The 17,279-nt window shown below is 40.6% G+C and overlaps 1 protein-coding gene across 4 annotated transcripts in view; it reads left to right on the plus strand.

The window, feature by feature from the left end:
- RPAP1 (RNA polymerase II associated protein 1) overlaps positions 1 to 17,279 on the plus strand; it is a 47,801-nt gene that overhangs the window by 9,640 nt on the left and 20,882 nt on the right. For all 4 annotated transcript variants that reach the window (XM_083839694.1, XM_083839692.1, XM_083839693.1 and 1 more), the window contains 9 exons: positions 705 to 881; positions 3,166 to 3,372; positions 7,758 to 7,873; positions 8,303 to 8,401; positions 8,869 to 8,970; positions 10,423 to 10,590; positions 12,893 to 13,075; positions 14,617 to 14,751; positions 14,924 to 15,103. In XM_083839694.1, the coding sequence (XP_083695820.1) occupies positions 705 to 881; positions 3,166 to 3,372; positions 7,758 to 7,873; positions 8,303 to 8,401; positions 8,869 to 8,970; positions 10,423 to 10,590; positions 12,893 to 13,075; positions 14,617 to 14,751; positions 14,924 to 15,103 (1,367 nt within the window). The remainder of the gene's footprint in view (positions 1 to 704; positions 882 to 3,165; positions 3,373 to 7,757; positions 7,874 to 8,302; positions 8,402 to 8,868; positions 8,971 to 10,422; positions 10,591 to 12,892; positions 13,076 to 14,616; positions 14,752 to 14,923; positions 15,104 to 17,279) is intronic.

Consider the following 17,279-nt stretch of genomic DNA (forward strand, 5'->3'; position numbering starts at 1 on the left):
TTTCCATGATATCCTCTTTTTCACATTGAAATGGATGCTAGATATCATTTAAAGGTTTTCACCATTTGGCTAAGGATTCTGTCAAATAAATGGTAAGAAAACTCTCAGCATGCTGTGCAGTAAACGCACTAATCCACCATCCAGGTCAATTGCGGTGTGCTGTATACCCTGCTACAATTGTGCCTGTGTACTTCTGTCTGAGAAATACCAAAGGGAAACACAGCAGCCCCATGGCTGTGATCCCCTTGAAGTAGAACACTTATAAATGTAGTAATACAACGGAGGGATCAGGAAATGGCTTAGCCTCTGTAAGATTGCTGGGGAAGGGTTTCTGTGAGAGAATTGCTAGAAGCAAGAGGAGAAGTGGTGTAGCTCCATTTCTTGTAATAAACATTATGCTCAAGTTCACCTTTTGTTGCTTCGCTTTACAGAAACCAAATTAATTCTCTTTTGTCCCTCCCCAACTCCTAATGAAACAAGAGAGAAATGGTGTTCTGTCGTCACGTGAGACAAAAACCTGAAAGCCCAAATACTTAGTTTCAAGATAAACTAAACTTTCCTCCTAACTTGGATACCAAGGTTTCTTAAAAAAAAAAAAAAAAAAAAAAGTGTGTGTGGATTCTGCTTGGTAATGACAAAATCTAAACAAGCTTATAATGCCAGAGACTTAAATCACTAACTGCTTTCTTTGTTGAATCTTTTAGATAAAGCTGATGACTTTTTCACCACTCAGCGGCCTTGTATCATAACAGGAGAGGGTCTTGGAAGCCAAAAGAGTGAGCAGGAAGCTCAGGCTATTCACAAAGAGAACTTGGAGAAGCTGCAGTCTATGTCCCAGGAAGAGATCCTGCAGGAACAGGAAAAGCTTCTGGCTCAGCTGGGTATGTGCTTGTCAGGGTGAATTCACCTCGAGTCACGGAAGTTTACTGAATTTGAAGGTGTCTTGAAATCTCAACAAATTCACAGATCAAAGATTGGAGCTCGGGATCAGCAGTCATTGCACATGGGGGTAGTTTAACTTCTGTGTCCTGTCAGTAGCTTATGAGTAAGAATCAAGTGTGAAGGAATTTTAAGAGTGCTTATTCTTCAGTGAGAGGGGGCTTACCTTAGGATTGTCTAAGACCATTTGATGTGGGATAAGATAGTCCGTGCACTGTTACTTTGTGCACCAGATACCTGGTTACATATACATGTATTGGGGTCCTAAAATGTAACTCTCTGATGCCCATAAGAAAGGTGACAGAATCTTGCTTTTCTAACTTCACTTTATAACAATGGCATGTGTATGAAAAATACCTTGTTCATGCACATTCTTCTTGTGACTGATTTGTTGCCTTTGCTCTCTGTCCCCACCACTCAGCCTGTCAGGGTATCAGTGAAGCAAACACTTAGGGATTTTAAAAAGGGTAGGGTACATGTTAAGTATTTTTCAACAATTAATTATTTTTTAAAACAGCATATGTATTTGTGTACCCTATGGGTTGAAGTTATAGATCTTTCAGTCTTTGAGGCCTGAAGTATACTGGGGGTTATTTTGGTATTCTGAAAATATCTGTGCCCAGGGAATCATGCACAATGAAGCAACTCCTAAACTAAGTTGCCTGCTTGTGAATGAACTTGGGAACTGGACAGGTACAGACATGTGAATTAAGGAGACTTTTCCTCCATATTCAGGAGTCAGAATAATTTGCGGGTGTTTATTGCTGACCAGTTTCAGAATTCACCTCTTAAGCATGAAGTAAATGAGACTGCATGGTGTGGATTATGAGGATGGGTAGGGTCTTCAAACTCTTATAGTTGTCACTATTTTGTTTTTACCTATGGGTACTGTGGGTAGAAATAGTAGGTTTTTTTTGCCATACTGTGCACAGATTTATATAATTGGTGACTTTTGATTAATGTTTTTATGAAATAAGGCATATAGCCCCTTCATTGCTGCATACAGTAAAGTGTGGGAAAGTGAGAGCTCTGCCTGCATTCAAGAAAAAAATAGGGATGCTTTAATGAGACTGGGCTGAATGCCTCTCCCTCACTGAGGGAGGCTTATACTGCATCATAAGAGCATGCAGCAGTCACAAGTGTGCGATAGATCCCTGCATGCTCTTTAAACTGTTCAAGAGATGAGGCAGTTGTTTCTTTTTTTGGGGGTGACTTCTCTTGGGTACAGAGAACTTCTGAATTGCTTGTTCTTTGTCCTCCAAGGAATAAATAACCAATGAAAGATATATTCTATTACTTTACACATCCCTGACATGGTTTATCAAAGTATCTCTGTATGTTTTAGAGAGGTAGTGCACAGGCTCTTGCTATTTGTCTCAGGCATAAACATCCCAACGCAATCTTCTAGATGGAGAATTATCTTCCAGAGTGAGAAAGTGCACTCCATCAAAAACGATGTGGTGTATCTGTAGCAGGTCTGAAAGTTAAATCTAAAAGTCTCCTGACACTTTCTTGTTTAAGAGAGGAATCTTACCTGTCCTTCAAAACACCCCTACCTCCCAAATGTTCCTCTTCTCCAAAGCATGAAGAGAACGACCACTTATGTTTTCTGGATGTTATTAGATCATAATTAAGTCTCAGGATGTGGAATCTGTTCAGAATGAACAGGATCTCCTTCTCCTAACTTAATATGGAGACCGTGCACTGCAGTTCTAGTGCAATTCAATACAGCAGGTAATTCTTTTTGTGGTGTCTGTTCTGTGTACTCTCGTAGCATTCAGAACTGAACAATTCACAGACAGGGTAGGCAAACTGTCAGACCTGGCTTCCTCCCATAAATTACAGACCAGAGTTCTCTCCGTAATGAATGGTCTTGTATGGCTGTGCCTTTTTCAGCAGCAGTGAGGGGGAAAGAAACAATTCTGGTTTTGTTTGTAAGTCAGGAGAATAAATAGATTTTTCTTGTTGCTGCTTTACCTTGAAAAACATTTATCATCTCTCTCTCTAGCGTCACCTCACCAGTCAGTTGTCCCCAGTTTACATGCTCAGGAGGTCATAAAGCAGTTAAGTGCCTCAATTTGAAAAGAAGTGACAGCTGGCACAGAAGAAGGGGGTATGTGGAATGGGAATGAAAAGACTAAGATAAATAGCAAGACCTATAGGCGTTATCAAGTATTTTGAGACTTTCTGTCACTTCTCTGTCTCTCTCTTTGTCAATACTTGCAGATCCCAGTTTAGTTGCTTTCTTAAAGTCACGACGTGGTGTTAATGTAGGCCAGAAAAATGAATTAAAAAAGGAACAGAACAGACCAGAGGAGTTTGTGGAATCTCTGACTGTGCCTCAGCATGGTGTAGGAGCATCTCTTTCCATACAGGAGTCAGGTCTGGAAGAATCTGTAAGGAAGGAAGAAAATATGAAAATGGAAATGACAGGTAAGAAACAAAGTACATGTTGTTAACGTTCTGAACGTAAATGTAAGGTTTATATAGCATTTGCATCAATCCAGATTGGAGTTCTTCGGCACTTTGTTAATCAGTCAAATCAGAAATTTATCATGATATTTAATTTTTTTTTGAGTTAAGGGAAGAGCATCCTTGTCATTTCTAGTTGAGCTCCATAGATTAGAAGCATGATATGCTATGTAATGGAGGTGGTGAGCTACGCCGTGGGAGATCTTGCCTTGTTTTGGGAATTTGCTCTGAGATTTCTGTACTTACCTTCCTTTGGAAGGAAAACATGTTTTAAACGGTAAGTGTAATTGCTTTTCTGTTCAGTCGTGTAAACAGGGAAACAGAAGAGTGTGATAGGTGCAGCTGCTGCTTGAATAATTTCTTTTAACTGGGACTGGGTGGGGACAGGAGGTTGTTGGGTAAATTTCTCTAAAAAGAATCACTGATGTGCTCACAGGATAGCATGAAGGTGACAGTCAATCTCATTTCAGTGAAATTGCTCATATAGCACGTGTATGTCTTATTGTGATGCTGCTCCTGGTGGCCCCACTCTGTGGCTTGTATCACAGAGCCCATGAAGTCATTTCAAAGTTTTCCTTTGTGAGCCGTAGGTGGAAGGAAGTATTAAGGTGTAGAGAGTTCTGCTCTTTTGGAAGAATTGCACAGAGCTGTTGCCTTTTATGGCAGAACACTATAATACTCAAAAGAACCAGTGGCAAAATTATCTTGTATAACTTGGTGATGCAAGAGAGTGGTAGTGTGTCAAAAAGAATGAAGATGTGGAAGTTTGCCGATGGAAATCTTTATTTTAGCCTTCAAACTGGCAGGAGACCTAAGTGTGTGTATACACTCATATCAGAACTGGGTCCACTGAACTTGCCTGCCTGTGAATTTCTGCATGTTGTTCACATCTCTTATTTCCCTTTCTAAATGACATAAGGAGTCTTTGATGGGTCACTAGGGGAAAGTTTTACCTCTTGCTTAATTACCTACTTTTAAGTATTGGCTTATCCCCATGTTCCAGCCAGGCTAAGGAAGCTTGCACTGATGCTGCTTGTGTTGCTTCTGCAATTTTTGTGCTTGTATGAGAAGAAAGCTGCTTTATCCCAGGCAGTTAGAGCAGCCCTTATATTCTCATGGCAGACAAAAGGAATTGTTTCTCCCTTACGTTTCTGCTATTACTGCTGCTTTCCTTACTGCAGTTTTTTTTCTCTTCAGTCATTTCTTTTTCTCTGTCATGATTTTAGGCTTTCATTCTCATAATTCTGAACACTTTTGTTCCTAGCATGTATGAAAGCGACATCTCTCCTTCATTAGCATGCTTTTTCCCAATTTCATGTTGATCTTTGGCTTCTGATGCATTCTTTGTGTCCCAGTGCAACGTGTGGACTGATGAAAGAGGCCTGTGAATCCCTCTTGGATTTCAGCTTGATATTTGCAAGAGGTAACTGTTTACCATTTCCTTGATGAGGGGGATGAATCTATGAGTGTGTATACAAGTGCAAGAGAAGGAAAGATGATTAGCCTCTTATTGAAGAAAACACCTCACTGAACAGTCCTTTTGCTGTTTTTCCCCAAGTTTTACTTTTTCACCAATCCATGTTAATCAAAAGAACTGTTTTTAATGCTTTTTTCAGAACAATTGAGTGCACAAGTAGCACCTGTTTAAGTGGCATTCCTTTACTCACCTGGGAGCAATAGGAGGAGTGTAAAGACTGAACAAGATTGTGGTAGTGCTCTTGGGAATAGCTCAGTGTTCAGAGCATTGCACGCTGACAGCATCTTTTGCTTCCCATGAAAGACTGCAAAGGAAAGAAGAAACAATTTTCTTGTGATATTCAAAATACCAAAGAAGGCACGAGAAGGAACATCATTATAAAATGAAGGGAAGCCTTTCTAGCACCTGAGTTTATGCCTACAGCTTGCCTATCCTGGCTAACAGGAGACAAAAATATCATGAACAACCCAGCAGAAATGGTCATTCTGAGTTTCCTCAGGAAGAGAAGGATAACAAAAAAGAACATGATTGCTCAAAAGTCAAACTTGCCTCTCTAATAAGATAAAAGGCCACTGTTTCTAATAAACAAGATAGTGAGATCTTTATCTAGCAACTTTTAATCTTATCAAATCAAAAAACAAATCCTGGCATCAAGACAAAAGGGAAAGCAAACAAGAACAGGAAGAATTTGTTTGGTAGCCCTTAATTTAATGCAACTCTGAAAAAGTTCAGTACAAATGTTGTATTCAGACTGTCAGCTTGTGTTTCTCTAAAGAATTTTCTCAGTAACTGAACAATCTGCTGATGCCTTGGAATATATCTGTCTTGTTGACAAGATCATAATGCTAAGGGCTGATGGTAGTATGTGTAATCCTATTCATAGAACGATTAACTAATCACGGAATGATTATCCAATTTAGTGATTAATGGAGGAGAAAACAATTTATTGAATTACAAATGTCAATAGATTTAATTTTTTCTGTTGATTTTATTTCCTCTGGTTTTGCACCCACCACCCACAACCATTCCACTTACTTACATATCAGATGCTTTTTCCGTCTCTTCAATTAAAATGTGTGCTAAGCCTTTGGCTGAAATTCTGTGGAACAGCTTTCTGGCTGGAGAAGATAATGCTGTGCTTGGTTCCTTGCCTGACTCAGTATCACACTGATCATAAGGATGAAGCTTCATCCTAAAAATGATAAGTGCCCTTCCTGAAAGTTTATCTGCTAATTGGTGGAAAGTAAAGGTTGGGTTTTGGGCCAGTTATCAGCAGGGAAAGATCTGATGAAAGAAGAGCATCTCAGCTGGACCTACTGTTCCTTAATAGAATCACACATTGGTTTGGGTTGAAACGGACCTCAAAGAGCACCTAGTTCCAACCCCCTGCCAGGGACAGGGACATCTCCCACCGGACCACGTTGCTCAAAGCTGCATCCAGCCTGGTCTTGAACACCTCCAGAGATGGGGTATCTACAGCTTCTCTGGGCAACCTGTGCCAGTGCCTCACCACCCTCTGAGTAAAGAATTTCCTTCTAATATCTAATCTAAATCTCCTCTCTTCTAGTATAAAAACCATTCCTCCTTGTCCTGTCATTGTCTGCCCATGTAAAAAGTCCCTCTCCATCTTTTTTATAAGCCCCTTTTAAGTACTGAAAGGCTGCAATGAAGTCTCCCCTGAGCCTTCTCTTCTCCAGGCTGAACATTTGCAACTGTCTCAGCCTTTCCGCATAGGAGAGGTGCTCCAGCCCTCTGATCATCCTCATGGCCCTCCTTAGGGCCACAGCTCCACACCTTTCTTGTGCTTGGGGCCCCAGATGTGGATGCATTACTCCAGGTGGGGCCTCACATGGGCAGAGCAGAGGGGGACAATGATCCCACTTTTCGTGCCCTCGGTCTGCCTGCTCCTCTCCATTTGTGTGATTTCTCTTGAGGTAGCAAAGACTTCTTAGTTCATTCTTCTCACACCAGTATGGGATGGTTTCCTACTAGCAAAGCATTACCTTTGCTGGTGTTTAGCTAACTTCCAATTAAATCTCTCCTGTCGCTTCACTTGGGAGATTCTTGTACATGCTGATCTGTCTCTTTCCTAGGGCAATTCTTGTGATGACAAGCATAAATGTCTTGCTTCCCAAATTGTTCTAGTCAAAGCTTAACAAGTTAAATCAGTAGTTTCTTCCTTTAGTGCTTGCACCTCTGAAATTCTTGTTCAACTGCCCAGTTTCCCCACTGAGCTGTTTCTCAGGCAAGCTGTGTCGATTTTCACTTGTTCTGTTTGTTTTCCTCCCAAGCTGATCTCCTCAAGTCTTTAGAGGGAGACACAGAATGAAGAGCAGTATTGGAAGTCCTGTGGAAGCATGAGTGTTAGCACTGGTGCTCCCGCCGGTGTATCTAGGCTGACTTTGTACTGGCATCTTTAAAACCATGCTGCATGACAGGCCAGTGATGTGCTTGGACCTACTTGCATTACTAATTCTTTTCAATCATTTCACATCTTCCCTAACATTCCCTTCCTTAAATGATATTCGTTTGCTTTCTTAAAAGTAGGACTGATATTATTTTCTGCCCTGGTTCTGATCACTTTGCTTAATTTGTATCCTGACTTCAGTTTTTCACCAAATTAGCAGTCTGTTAATTTCATTACAGTGCTGTTCACTTCCTCTTCTAGCTCTCATGGAAGATGAAAACAGCTTTATATCTTTGATGTTTATGCATTAGCCAACAGTCAGGTTGAAAATTGTTTTCTTTTTTTATATGAATACTATATTTGATGCAGTTTTTAAGCCAAATAGTTTGGCAAAGAGGGAGTAGTATTTTCTTCATTTTTGCTTTCAAAGGTAAGGCTGCTATTTTTTTTTCCCCCTCAAAGATGATGATCTGCCTGTGAAGCCGAAGAAGGAATGGATTCACATGGACAATGTGGAGTTTGAGAAGCTGGAGTGGATGAAAGATTTGCCTTCACCCCGACAGAAGAAAACCAAAAAGGTTTAAAAGCAGAAACTGATTTTTCATGTTCTTGGGGTGTCTGGTTCATGTTTCTCAGCAATAACAGTTTTGAAGTTTTCATAAACTAGTCCTCTGGTTACTTAATCTGAGAGATTTTGTAAGAATGAGAGGTCCCTCAGTCTTTTCCACAGGGTGGGATGATACGTATCTCTGTAGTCTGCAGTGCTCAAGACAGCTACTAAGCGAGAGCCTAGCAACTGTTATCTGTGATGAATCAGGTCTGAATACTAAGAAAAAAAGGAAAGAAAATTGAGTAAATATTTTTAAAAAAAAAAAAAAGAATTCGAGGTCTGATCTGGGGAGTTTGAGGTGTCACCTTCCAGGAGTTGATTTAAGAAGTGGAATTTTAAATGGTGAATAGAGTACAAGGCACTAGAAATAATCTTTCTCCCCCACCCCCCATATTAGGGAATGCAAGCTCGATTCAGCTTAAAGGGAGACTTGATTCCTGCAGACGCTGATTTGCCTACTCATCTAGGCCTGCATCACCATGGAGAAGAGGCAGAGGTAGGTATAATGAAGCAGAAAGGAAGGAACACACCCATTTCCATTTTTCTGTGTTTAATTTGTCAGATTCCTTTTGTGTCAATGCTTTTTAGTGACAAAACCCTCAGGAAAGTGTGGATGTATAGTTTCCTTTTGAAACAAGCTCCTGAAGAGAAGTTGGGTGTGCTTGCATTAACTTGCTTTGTGTGTTTTTTTGTTAACTCCATTAATGCTTTTTCTCTTTAATGCCATTAAGGATCTGTAGTTTTGAGAAAAAGGTACACATACTTCCTTTTCTTAAGAAGTAGTTTTCTTCCATATGTCATCCATCAGAATCTCTTCCATGATTGATGTGAAACAGCAAACAACATTGAGTTGCAATTTATCTCCTGTTAGGCACTGTTTTACAGCCAATCTTAATTTAAGGGGCCTGTTTTTGTCTACAGTAGTTTTTGTTGTTGTTTTTTTTCTTTTCCTTCCCCATATAGAGGGCTGGTTATTCTCTCCAAGAGCTCTTTCATTTATCTCGCAGCCAAGTTATTCAGCAGAGGACGCTGGCTCTACAGGTCTTGGGTCGTATTGTTCAAAAGGTAAGCCACTACTTTCCGTGGAACTCCTCCCCGTAATTCAGATTTGCAGTGGATCAGCATCTGTGTTTTCTGGTGGTAGTTGTTTGCTTTCTTCTATTTAATGAAGGTGAGCAAAATCAACTGCAGGGTATTCTTTTTACACTGAGGGTCTTGCTGTTAAAAAAACTTGCAGTGTTGGGAGAAAAACTGAGTTTCAGGTTTCTCTGCTGGGATTTGCTTTCAGGTGTTGCTCAGCAGCAGTGCTGCAGTTTCAGTTTCTTTTTTCTTTGGACACAAGTTGTTTTTTTGGGGTTACTTCTGTGATAAAAGCTATCCTTGGCAATGACCCTTTCATTTTTGTTGCCTGAGCCAGCTACATGATGTGCTTGTTCTGTAGGTGGTGAGAATGAACAAGCCTACTCTTACAGTGACGGGCATAAAGCAGAGTGAATATTTACTTCTATGCCCCTTCCCACCTAACTCTCTTGGGGGAAGTACTAACCTTTCCTCCAACAGCAGTGGAGGCAGAGAAGAAACGGTGTGGTTTTGAGAAGAAAGGTGGGGCAGAACAGGATGAAGTCGTGAGATGGGTTCAGATTTTTCTGAAATAAGGAACTGGAGTTATGCCTCTCTGTAGGGTGAAAGGAAGAGAAAATAAAGAACATTTTTCTTAAAACTTCTTCTGTGGGAAACAGCTGGCTTGCCTCCTTAATTATTATTATGGGATGGTTGTGGACTACCCAGAGAAGGTAGCCCAAGACTGACCTAAGCAGAAGAGGATTTCTTGTCCCCTAAACCAGGTGGGAAGTATGCCACTGAGTTTCTGAAATATCATTGGAATATGAAATTACTCAATTAGGACTTTTTTTTTTCCTGCGTTGGCCCTTGGGTCACAGAATTGTAAGTGGGGAGAGATGTTTGTAGCATGCCAAACAGGGTGGGCATTCTGGTGGATTCCTGTTCTGCTCTTGGGGGTGTGTGACCCTCCCTCCCCCTGTGCAGAGAGGAAGAGTAAGCACGTAATGCAAAAACAGGAGCCATTTATCAGTAGGTAATGTTCCCTAGAAAGGCTGCCCTGGACTGTGGAAAGTTTGTATCAGTCAGTGATGTGCTAATATCGGGTTGCATAAGACTCCTAACTGTAGTGATAACAGCAGGTGATCAGAATGTGGCTCAGGTGCCCAGTTTCATAGTGTCTGTGTGGGTTTTACTGCATTGCTGGCTTTGTAGGTCTTTCAGGATCTCTGAGGTCCTAAGCATTTTGTCTGCCTTTTCATATCACTGCTTTGAACTGGATGATACAAAAATTACCTGTCCCAGTAGGTAGTTCTGAAGTTTCCTTGGAGAACACCAGCAGAGCAGCCTGTTGTGCTGACTGCATGCAGTTTAGCTGCTTTACAATTGAAATTGGAAGAGGCAAACATGCAAAATACCAAGAGCTTTAACACTGGCTCTGTATGGCATACCTTTCAGGCTAGGGCTGGGGAGTTTGCATCATCCTTGAAGGGCAGTATTCTGCGTCTGCTGCTTGATGCTGGATTTCTCTTCTTGCTGCGCTTCTCGTTGGATGATGCAGTGGATAATGTCATGGCAGCATCTGTTGGTGCTCTGCGGGCTCTACTGGTGTCACTCGATGATGAGGTGAGAAAAAATCATTAAGTGCCCTTCTTCAGTTTCATACTAAACTGTTTACAGGAATCAGAATGAAAAGATGTGGTAAGTAGTTTCAGCAAAGTCTTGCTGGATGGGTTAGCTTAATTGTCAATAGAATGCTATTGCTGTGCTTTGTGACAGACAAGAGGGTGTGTTATCCGAGTCTGAGCAGTTCAGTCATCTGTTGTGTTTGAATTAGCTCTGCCTATGATTAAATTCAGTGCGGCTGCCGAGGGATTTTCTCTTCCTTTTTGACACCTTTACAGTCTAGATCATGTCACTACTAATAAAAGTGTACAATTTAGTCTTTTTATTTTTATTTGTAATATGGTCTCTTATGTTGTCAGCTTCTTTGTGTAGTTTTCCTGCTTCTGAACAGATTGGTGACTAAATATTCTCCCTGCTTTCCCTCATGCCTCACAGTAGTACTGTTCTCTTTCCCACTCATTGTCCATTATTCGTTGTTCTCTCATACTTTGCTTTCACTGATAAATACCTCGTTTTCCCTTCTTATGTGTTTTATTTTCTCCATGATGCTTTTTCTCCTGTTAGAAAGTTGAAACTTCTTTTGGATGTTCAGAGATACTGGGCAGCCCTGAGCAGCAAGATTAAAATGTCTTCCTGGTTGGACAGAAGCAAATCATTATGGACAAAGCAGGTTATGGCCTGTGTTTCAAGTTCCTTTCATGAGAGCTGCTCCTGTGATGCTGGAAAGGGACTGGTGTTAGAGAAGAGTGGTTAGATCTCAAGAAGCCCACCATAAATTCTCCATTCCATCAGAGCTATCCCTAGTGGAAAGGCAAGGGAAATGAAGGATTGGGTAGCTTTCTCCACATCTTGCTCTTTTTCTAAGCTATCACCCTAATGGTGTTCTGTTAGTTGAGTGCTGCCCACCCGTGTTAGGTGATTAATGCTATAAACCATCTTCTTAATGTGACTTTTTTTTTCTGACATTACTCTGGCTTACATGTCTGCAATGCTGTGATTCTAAGATCAAAACTTGTGCTTTGCTGTCTTGTGTAAGTGGGAATTGCAAAATCTCTTCATGCCAAAAGCAACACAGTAAGTGTTGTGTCAGTGTATTTTCTTGTTTGGAGGGTCCTTCCTAGAGTCTCCTGCTGCTGAGCTTCAAAAGGTCCTTGAGGAAGTGGCAGGGTTGGAAGTCTAGCCTGCTGCTCCAGGTTTTGTAAGACAAAACAGGATTCATGCCCACTATACATGCAGAAGATCAAAACACATAAATATTGTACTACCTAAATGTTTTGTTCATTCATCAGTGTCTATGGGAAGCATCTTCTTCATTTCCTTTGAAGACCAGACACAGATACTCTGTTCTGTGCTTTTCTTTCTATTGCTTGAATGAAGATCATAGGCCACAGTTGGTATTCCAGGTGGGCATGTAGCCTCATCCTATAAAGCCAGGCCTCTTCTGATCATATCACTCACTCATTTCCCAACTTTATTTAATATTGCTTTTTTTTTTTAATGTCTGATAATAACTTGCACTTTAATTTGAAAATTTCCAAAAAGGACTCAAGGTTTAGTTGAAGCCTGCCACTTCTTTTCTGACTAATGTGGTAGTTATTTCTGATTACCACTTCAGGAAATGGAAATTTAAAGCAGTTATTAAATAGTGCAAGGATTAATTTAAATTGTCTTTCATATTCTAAAACGTTTTGGGGAAAATAGGTCTGTGGGCACAATCTCCTCTCCACAGAATTGAAAGCTGCAGTATACTTCAGAGTATTTGATACTGTTATTGGTTGTGAACAAAACCACTTTTTTTCTTTGCTGAAGCTGAGGGTCATTCAACAGAAAGCCCGACAAGCATGAACAAATATGTTGGGTAGTGTTTATTTTAATATAACAATTTTTACATGGCCATTCTGTGTTATTTGTGACCTGAGTTCCACACAGGTCCAGAAATGGGAATAGAGCCAATAAATGCCAAATTCCAGTTTAATTTCTAGACCCCTCAGTGGTTATTTTATTTAATTTTTATCTTAAATGTTTTCCACTTAAGCCGCATTTCTGTTCCCTGTCTAGTGAATTTAATTTACCCCACAGTAATTGCTTTTCATGGTTTCCCAAGTGTCTGTAGGTCATAGGTTAAAATCACTTCCCTGAAAAAGCATTTCATCCCACTTGTATGTGCTTAGAGTACCCTTTACTGTGTTCTCTTTTCCTGGGGTTAGGTGGAAATCAGTAAAGCATTCTTGTTTTTTTTTTTTTTTTTCTTCCATGATAAATCTTTGTGTGAGAATTTTGTGTGCTTTTATTCTCCTTATAGAAATATCTCGATTGGACTTTCTCATGGTACCAAGGGATGGCTGCATTCCCCTTTGTCCCCAACAATGAGGAGGAAGAAGAGGAAGAAGAGGAAGAATTAACTGGAACAGAGAAGTCTCAGAATAAAAAACTAAAGGATGAAAACAAGCCAGATCCAGATGTGGCCCGATATGATGTTGTAAAGGTCAGCACAGAGCTAGGTCTGAAATCTTTTTAGGAAAATAGGCTCTAAATGGTAGCTAGGCATGCTGTTGAAATGCGTACCCTTCTGTGTATGCTACTAATGTTCTGAACAAAACTGGTTTTTTAAACAAACTTGCTGAAAGGTTGCATGCAGACATGATTTTCAAGTTCATTTACTTGAGCTAAAAGTGAAATGGTTCTAGCCACTATTGAAGTGTCTATATGTGCTGTTGTGAAGCTAAGCAGGAGCATTACAGATGGGTAGCTCTGAATTAGTTAGATTTGTCCAATGACATCTCTTTGTGTTTGACATAGGGTGGCTGCTTATCGTTTCCCCAATATCGTTTTTCATGTTTGCCTCTCTCAGAAAAAAAGTTATAATATTTAGAAGGAATTCTACATATATTTAAGCCTAATCCCATATCCCTGATATGAGATCTAATAGTAATCTTTGTCATCTCAAACCCAGTCCTGGTGGAGCTGATGCAGTTCTCTTGCCTGCCGCAGTTGTTAATGTCTGTGATCACGTCACTTAATCCATGTGCTTTAGCCTGTATCCAAATGGCAGTTGCTTATAAACTCACTGGGCAATTGAATTATTGTACTGGGGCATCTGGTCTCAGTTAGTGAGTTCATGATTTCAGACATGTTCTACTATGTTACACTGTTTAAAAGGCTTAATAAAAGAGGTGTAGATAACAACGAGGTTAGTTTGTCATTCTGGGAACAGTTACATGGTTCAGCATAGAATATATTAACGTCTCCCAAGTGGCCTGAACTCAGAAGAGACTTGGGATCAAAGTCTGCACTGTTCCAGCTGTTGTGAAATTCCATTTCACATCTGCTAATTGTTACAACCCAATTACTCCACATGTTGGAAAAAATAATATTGAAACTAGCAGCTGAATTCATTCAAGCCCAGAACCACAACCTTGCCTGACTGCAACTCTTTTTTTTTAAAATATCAGTTCTACGAACTCAGGCGGCATGCCTTTTCCTGGAACTAGGAATCCATAACAATGTCACTTATATTGAAGATTTGTTTCCTAGCACAGTCACTGATCATGGCCTTCTGCTCTGTGAACCATACAAAATCACATGATCTATCTGCATCTTTCTCTTCCTCGTGCTAAAAAAGAATTGGTGTCTGTTTTCTGCTTCTTTCAGCTTTCTCTGATGTAACAGACTATCAACACTAAAGACAGAATACTGCATTAGATGGAGGTGGTGGCTAGCCAAAATGAATCAAAGAGCATGAGAACCCTTTTCAGCCACATGATGTTTTTGTATTTCTTTATAGGGGAGGTATTCCCTGTTACTTGCAGTTTCATACTCTGAAAAACATAAGTATCCAAAAACCCTGCTGGTGGCCTTATTCAGTACAAAAGTTCTCTCTGTTTCCCTAGTGGTGATTTTGATACTTTCTGCAGAAAGTTTAATTTAGGCTGCTTTTCCCTTCCAGCAACTGTTCAGCGAGATTCTCCGCTGTTCAGAGAGCTACCATTGGGAGTATAACAGATATTTTGTTTCTTTCCCTTTTAGGGACTTTTGAAGACACGGATCCAGCACCGGCTGAGGTACATTCTTGAGGTGGTACGACCTGTTCCAACAGTAGTCCTGGATATCCTGCACATCCTTACCCACATAGCGAGGCATTCCTCTGAAGCATGCAGCCAGGTAAATTTCCCATTGTACAGGAGTTCAGGAATGGTAAGGAAAGGTTTAAAAAAGGGAAGAAAGAAGCACATGAAGTTATGGCAAGGAGTTAGAGAAACTTGGGTATTCTGTATGTCTTGCTGCTGGAATTGCATTTCTTTAGTTATTTGTGTTGCCTGCTATTTCTCTGCAGCTGCTTGACTGTCCTCGGTTGATTGACACCATTGTCAGGGAATTTATCCCTACTCAGTGGGATCCTCATGTGGCTGAACCGGGGTGTTTACTCACCAGTCTCCATGGAGTTGCTTGCTCCACTGCTATGAAGTTCATCAGAGTATTGGCATCTGGAGGCAGAAATGCAACAGCTAGGCTGGTGAGTGATTCTTACAAGAGTTTTTCTGATGGCAGCTGCCATTGTTCTCTGTGCCTTGGTTCCTAAGTAAATACAGACAATTAATTGGAGGTGACTGAGCTGAAGGTCTTGATTCAGACCTGACGAATGCATGTGAAACTGGGAGAGATTGTGTCAGGATTCCAGTTGCAGTCCCACTCTGAGGTAAAGGGAAGCAGTAGGGCCACTAAGTTGATTAGGGAATTGAAGCATCTGATGTACAGGGAACGGTTGAGAGAGCTGTAATTGTTTAGGCTTGGCAAGAAAGAGCTCAGGTTGGAGTGCGTTTTGTCATTGTGTGTGATGTTTTATGTGGGAGGGACCGAAGAAAACAGAGCAAAACTCTTATCCTTTCAGTGGATATACTGGTGAGAAGCAATGGGCACAAGTTGAAATAAGGACATTCCAGATAAACGTAAGAATTTTTTTTCTGCTGTGGAGGTGGTCAAACCCTTGAACGAGTTGCCCAGAGAGTCTGTGGACTTCCCATCCTTGAAGAAATTCAAAACCCTACTGGACCCAGCTCTGAGCAACCTGCTCAAGCTGTCTCTGCTCTAAGCAGGGAGGACTGGACTAGGCAATCGCCAGAAGCCCTTTCTGGCCAACAACTATTCTGTGGCTCTATGAGCATATGAATATAGACTTGCCTGTGGTTCAAACACAGCATAGCCCTTAGCAGCACAGTCTCTGCTCCATTAGATGTGTTCTGCCAGTTGCAGGCAAACCGTAGAAATCTCTTGGAAGACAGAGTGCGAGCTGGAATAAAGAAGCTGAAATAATCATTGTGAAGAAGGTGCATGTGTGTGTTTGGAAGGAGTTGCTGACAGTAATAATGCTATCTTCAGTTACGTACCAGTAGAGGAGCTGTCTCAAGCTTTTATCTGCTTTTTTTGTTCTGTGTAGTGCAGCAGTGCAAAACCAAATAGCACAGCTGAGTGATGCTGACCGATAGCAGATGCTTAGAGCACACATTGGCAAGTAGTGCTCTGTCCTCTCCCATGTCCCGGCAGCTTAGGACTTCATAAGCCAGAGGTCTAATTTGTATCCTTGTCTTTTACAGCCCTGGTTGAACTTTCCTGCCATGAATTTGTCTTAATAACTCTGAGGTTATTCACCAGTATTTCCAACCCCTCTTAGCTACTTCTGGATAGGTTTTCCACTTCAGAGATAATTGTGTTCACTCACATAGGTCATCACACTAGTGCTGTAAATACATAACATCTACCCAGAGTGGCACACATTGCAGTGCAGTGAGCACCTCTTAGGGTTGTTAGTTCAGTATTTTTAATAACATCTAATAAATTACCATACAGGAAATTGCTAGCATCAGCAAGAGAATACTAATTTCTGCTATAAAATACATAGAATAATATGCTGGTAACAGATAGTGGGATATTTAAAGGCTGTAGGTGGTGGTAGGAACATAATAGAAAATCTCTAAATTTTGCTCTTCCACGCTTTGTGTACTCCAGATGTTTCGAGGTATGCAAAAATTGTTTACAGGGTTCCTACCCCTCAGGCTTTGGTTCTGTTGTGCTCTCATATGGCTCATTGCAGGCACTTGAACATGGGAATTGAAGATAATCAAAACCCAAATCAAATTTGTCAATGTAGGAATTTATTTTACCAAGCAACAAAATTCTTCCATCTTCCTCCTCTGAAAGTAAATATAACTTTGCCCTCTGTTCTGTAGGAGGGGTGTCAAAATTCATAGTTTGATTCATCAGCTCCTTTGCTTTCCTACTGGCGTGCAGTGATTTCCCTACAAGATGGCTCTAAAGCATTTGAATTTTAAATTATCTCTAATATGTCATTGTGTTGTGAAAAAGACATTGTCAACTCATTTGTTTAGACAGAGCACACACAAGCTTTTGTATATGTGGGAGAGGGAAAGAGAAGCTCTTTTTTATGGTTAAGCAAAAATATCCAGTTGTTGGGGAGGGCAAAAATTATTTCTAGAGAACTTCAAATGAGTCATGTCATGTTTAATTCAGTACTAAAATAACCTCAGAACATTTTCAAGGCACCAAAATTCTATAATTGTATAAAAGTAATAGGCAGGAGGTACCCTTTTCATGAAATAAACACAGAATCATAGAAGGATTCAGGTTGTACGACCTCTGAAAGCCATTAAGTGTGACCTCCTAAGAAAAATGTA

Source organism: Anser anser (genome assembly GCF_964211835.1).
Source record: "Anser anser genome assembly, chromosome: 5".
NCBI classification, from domain to species: Eukaryota; Metazoa; Chordata; class Aves; order Anseriformes; family Anatidae; genus Anser; species Anser anser.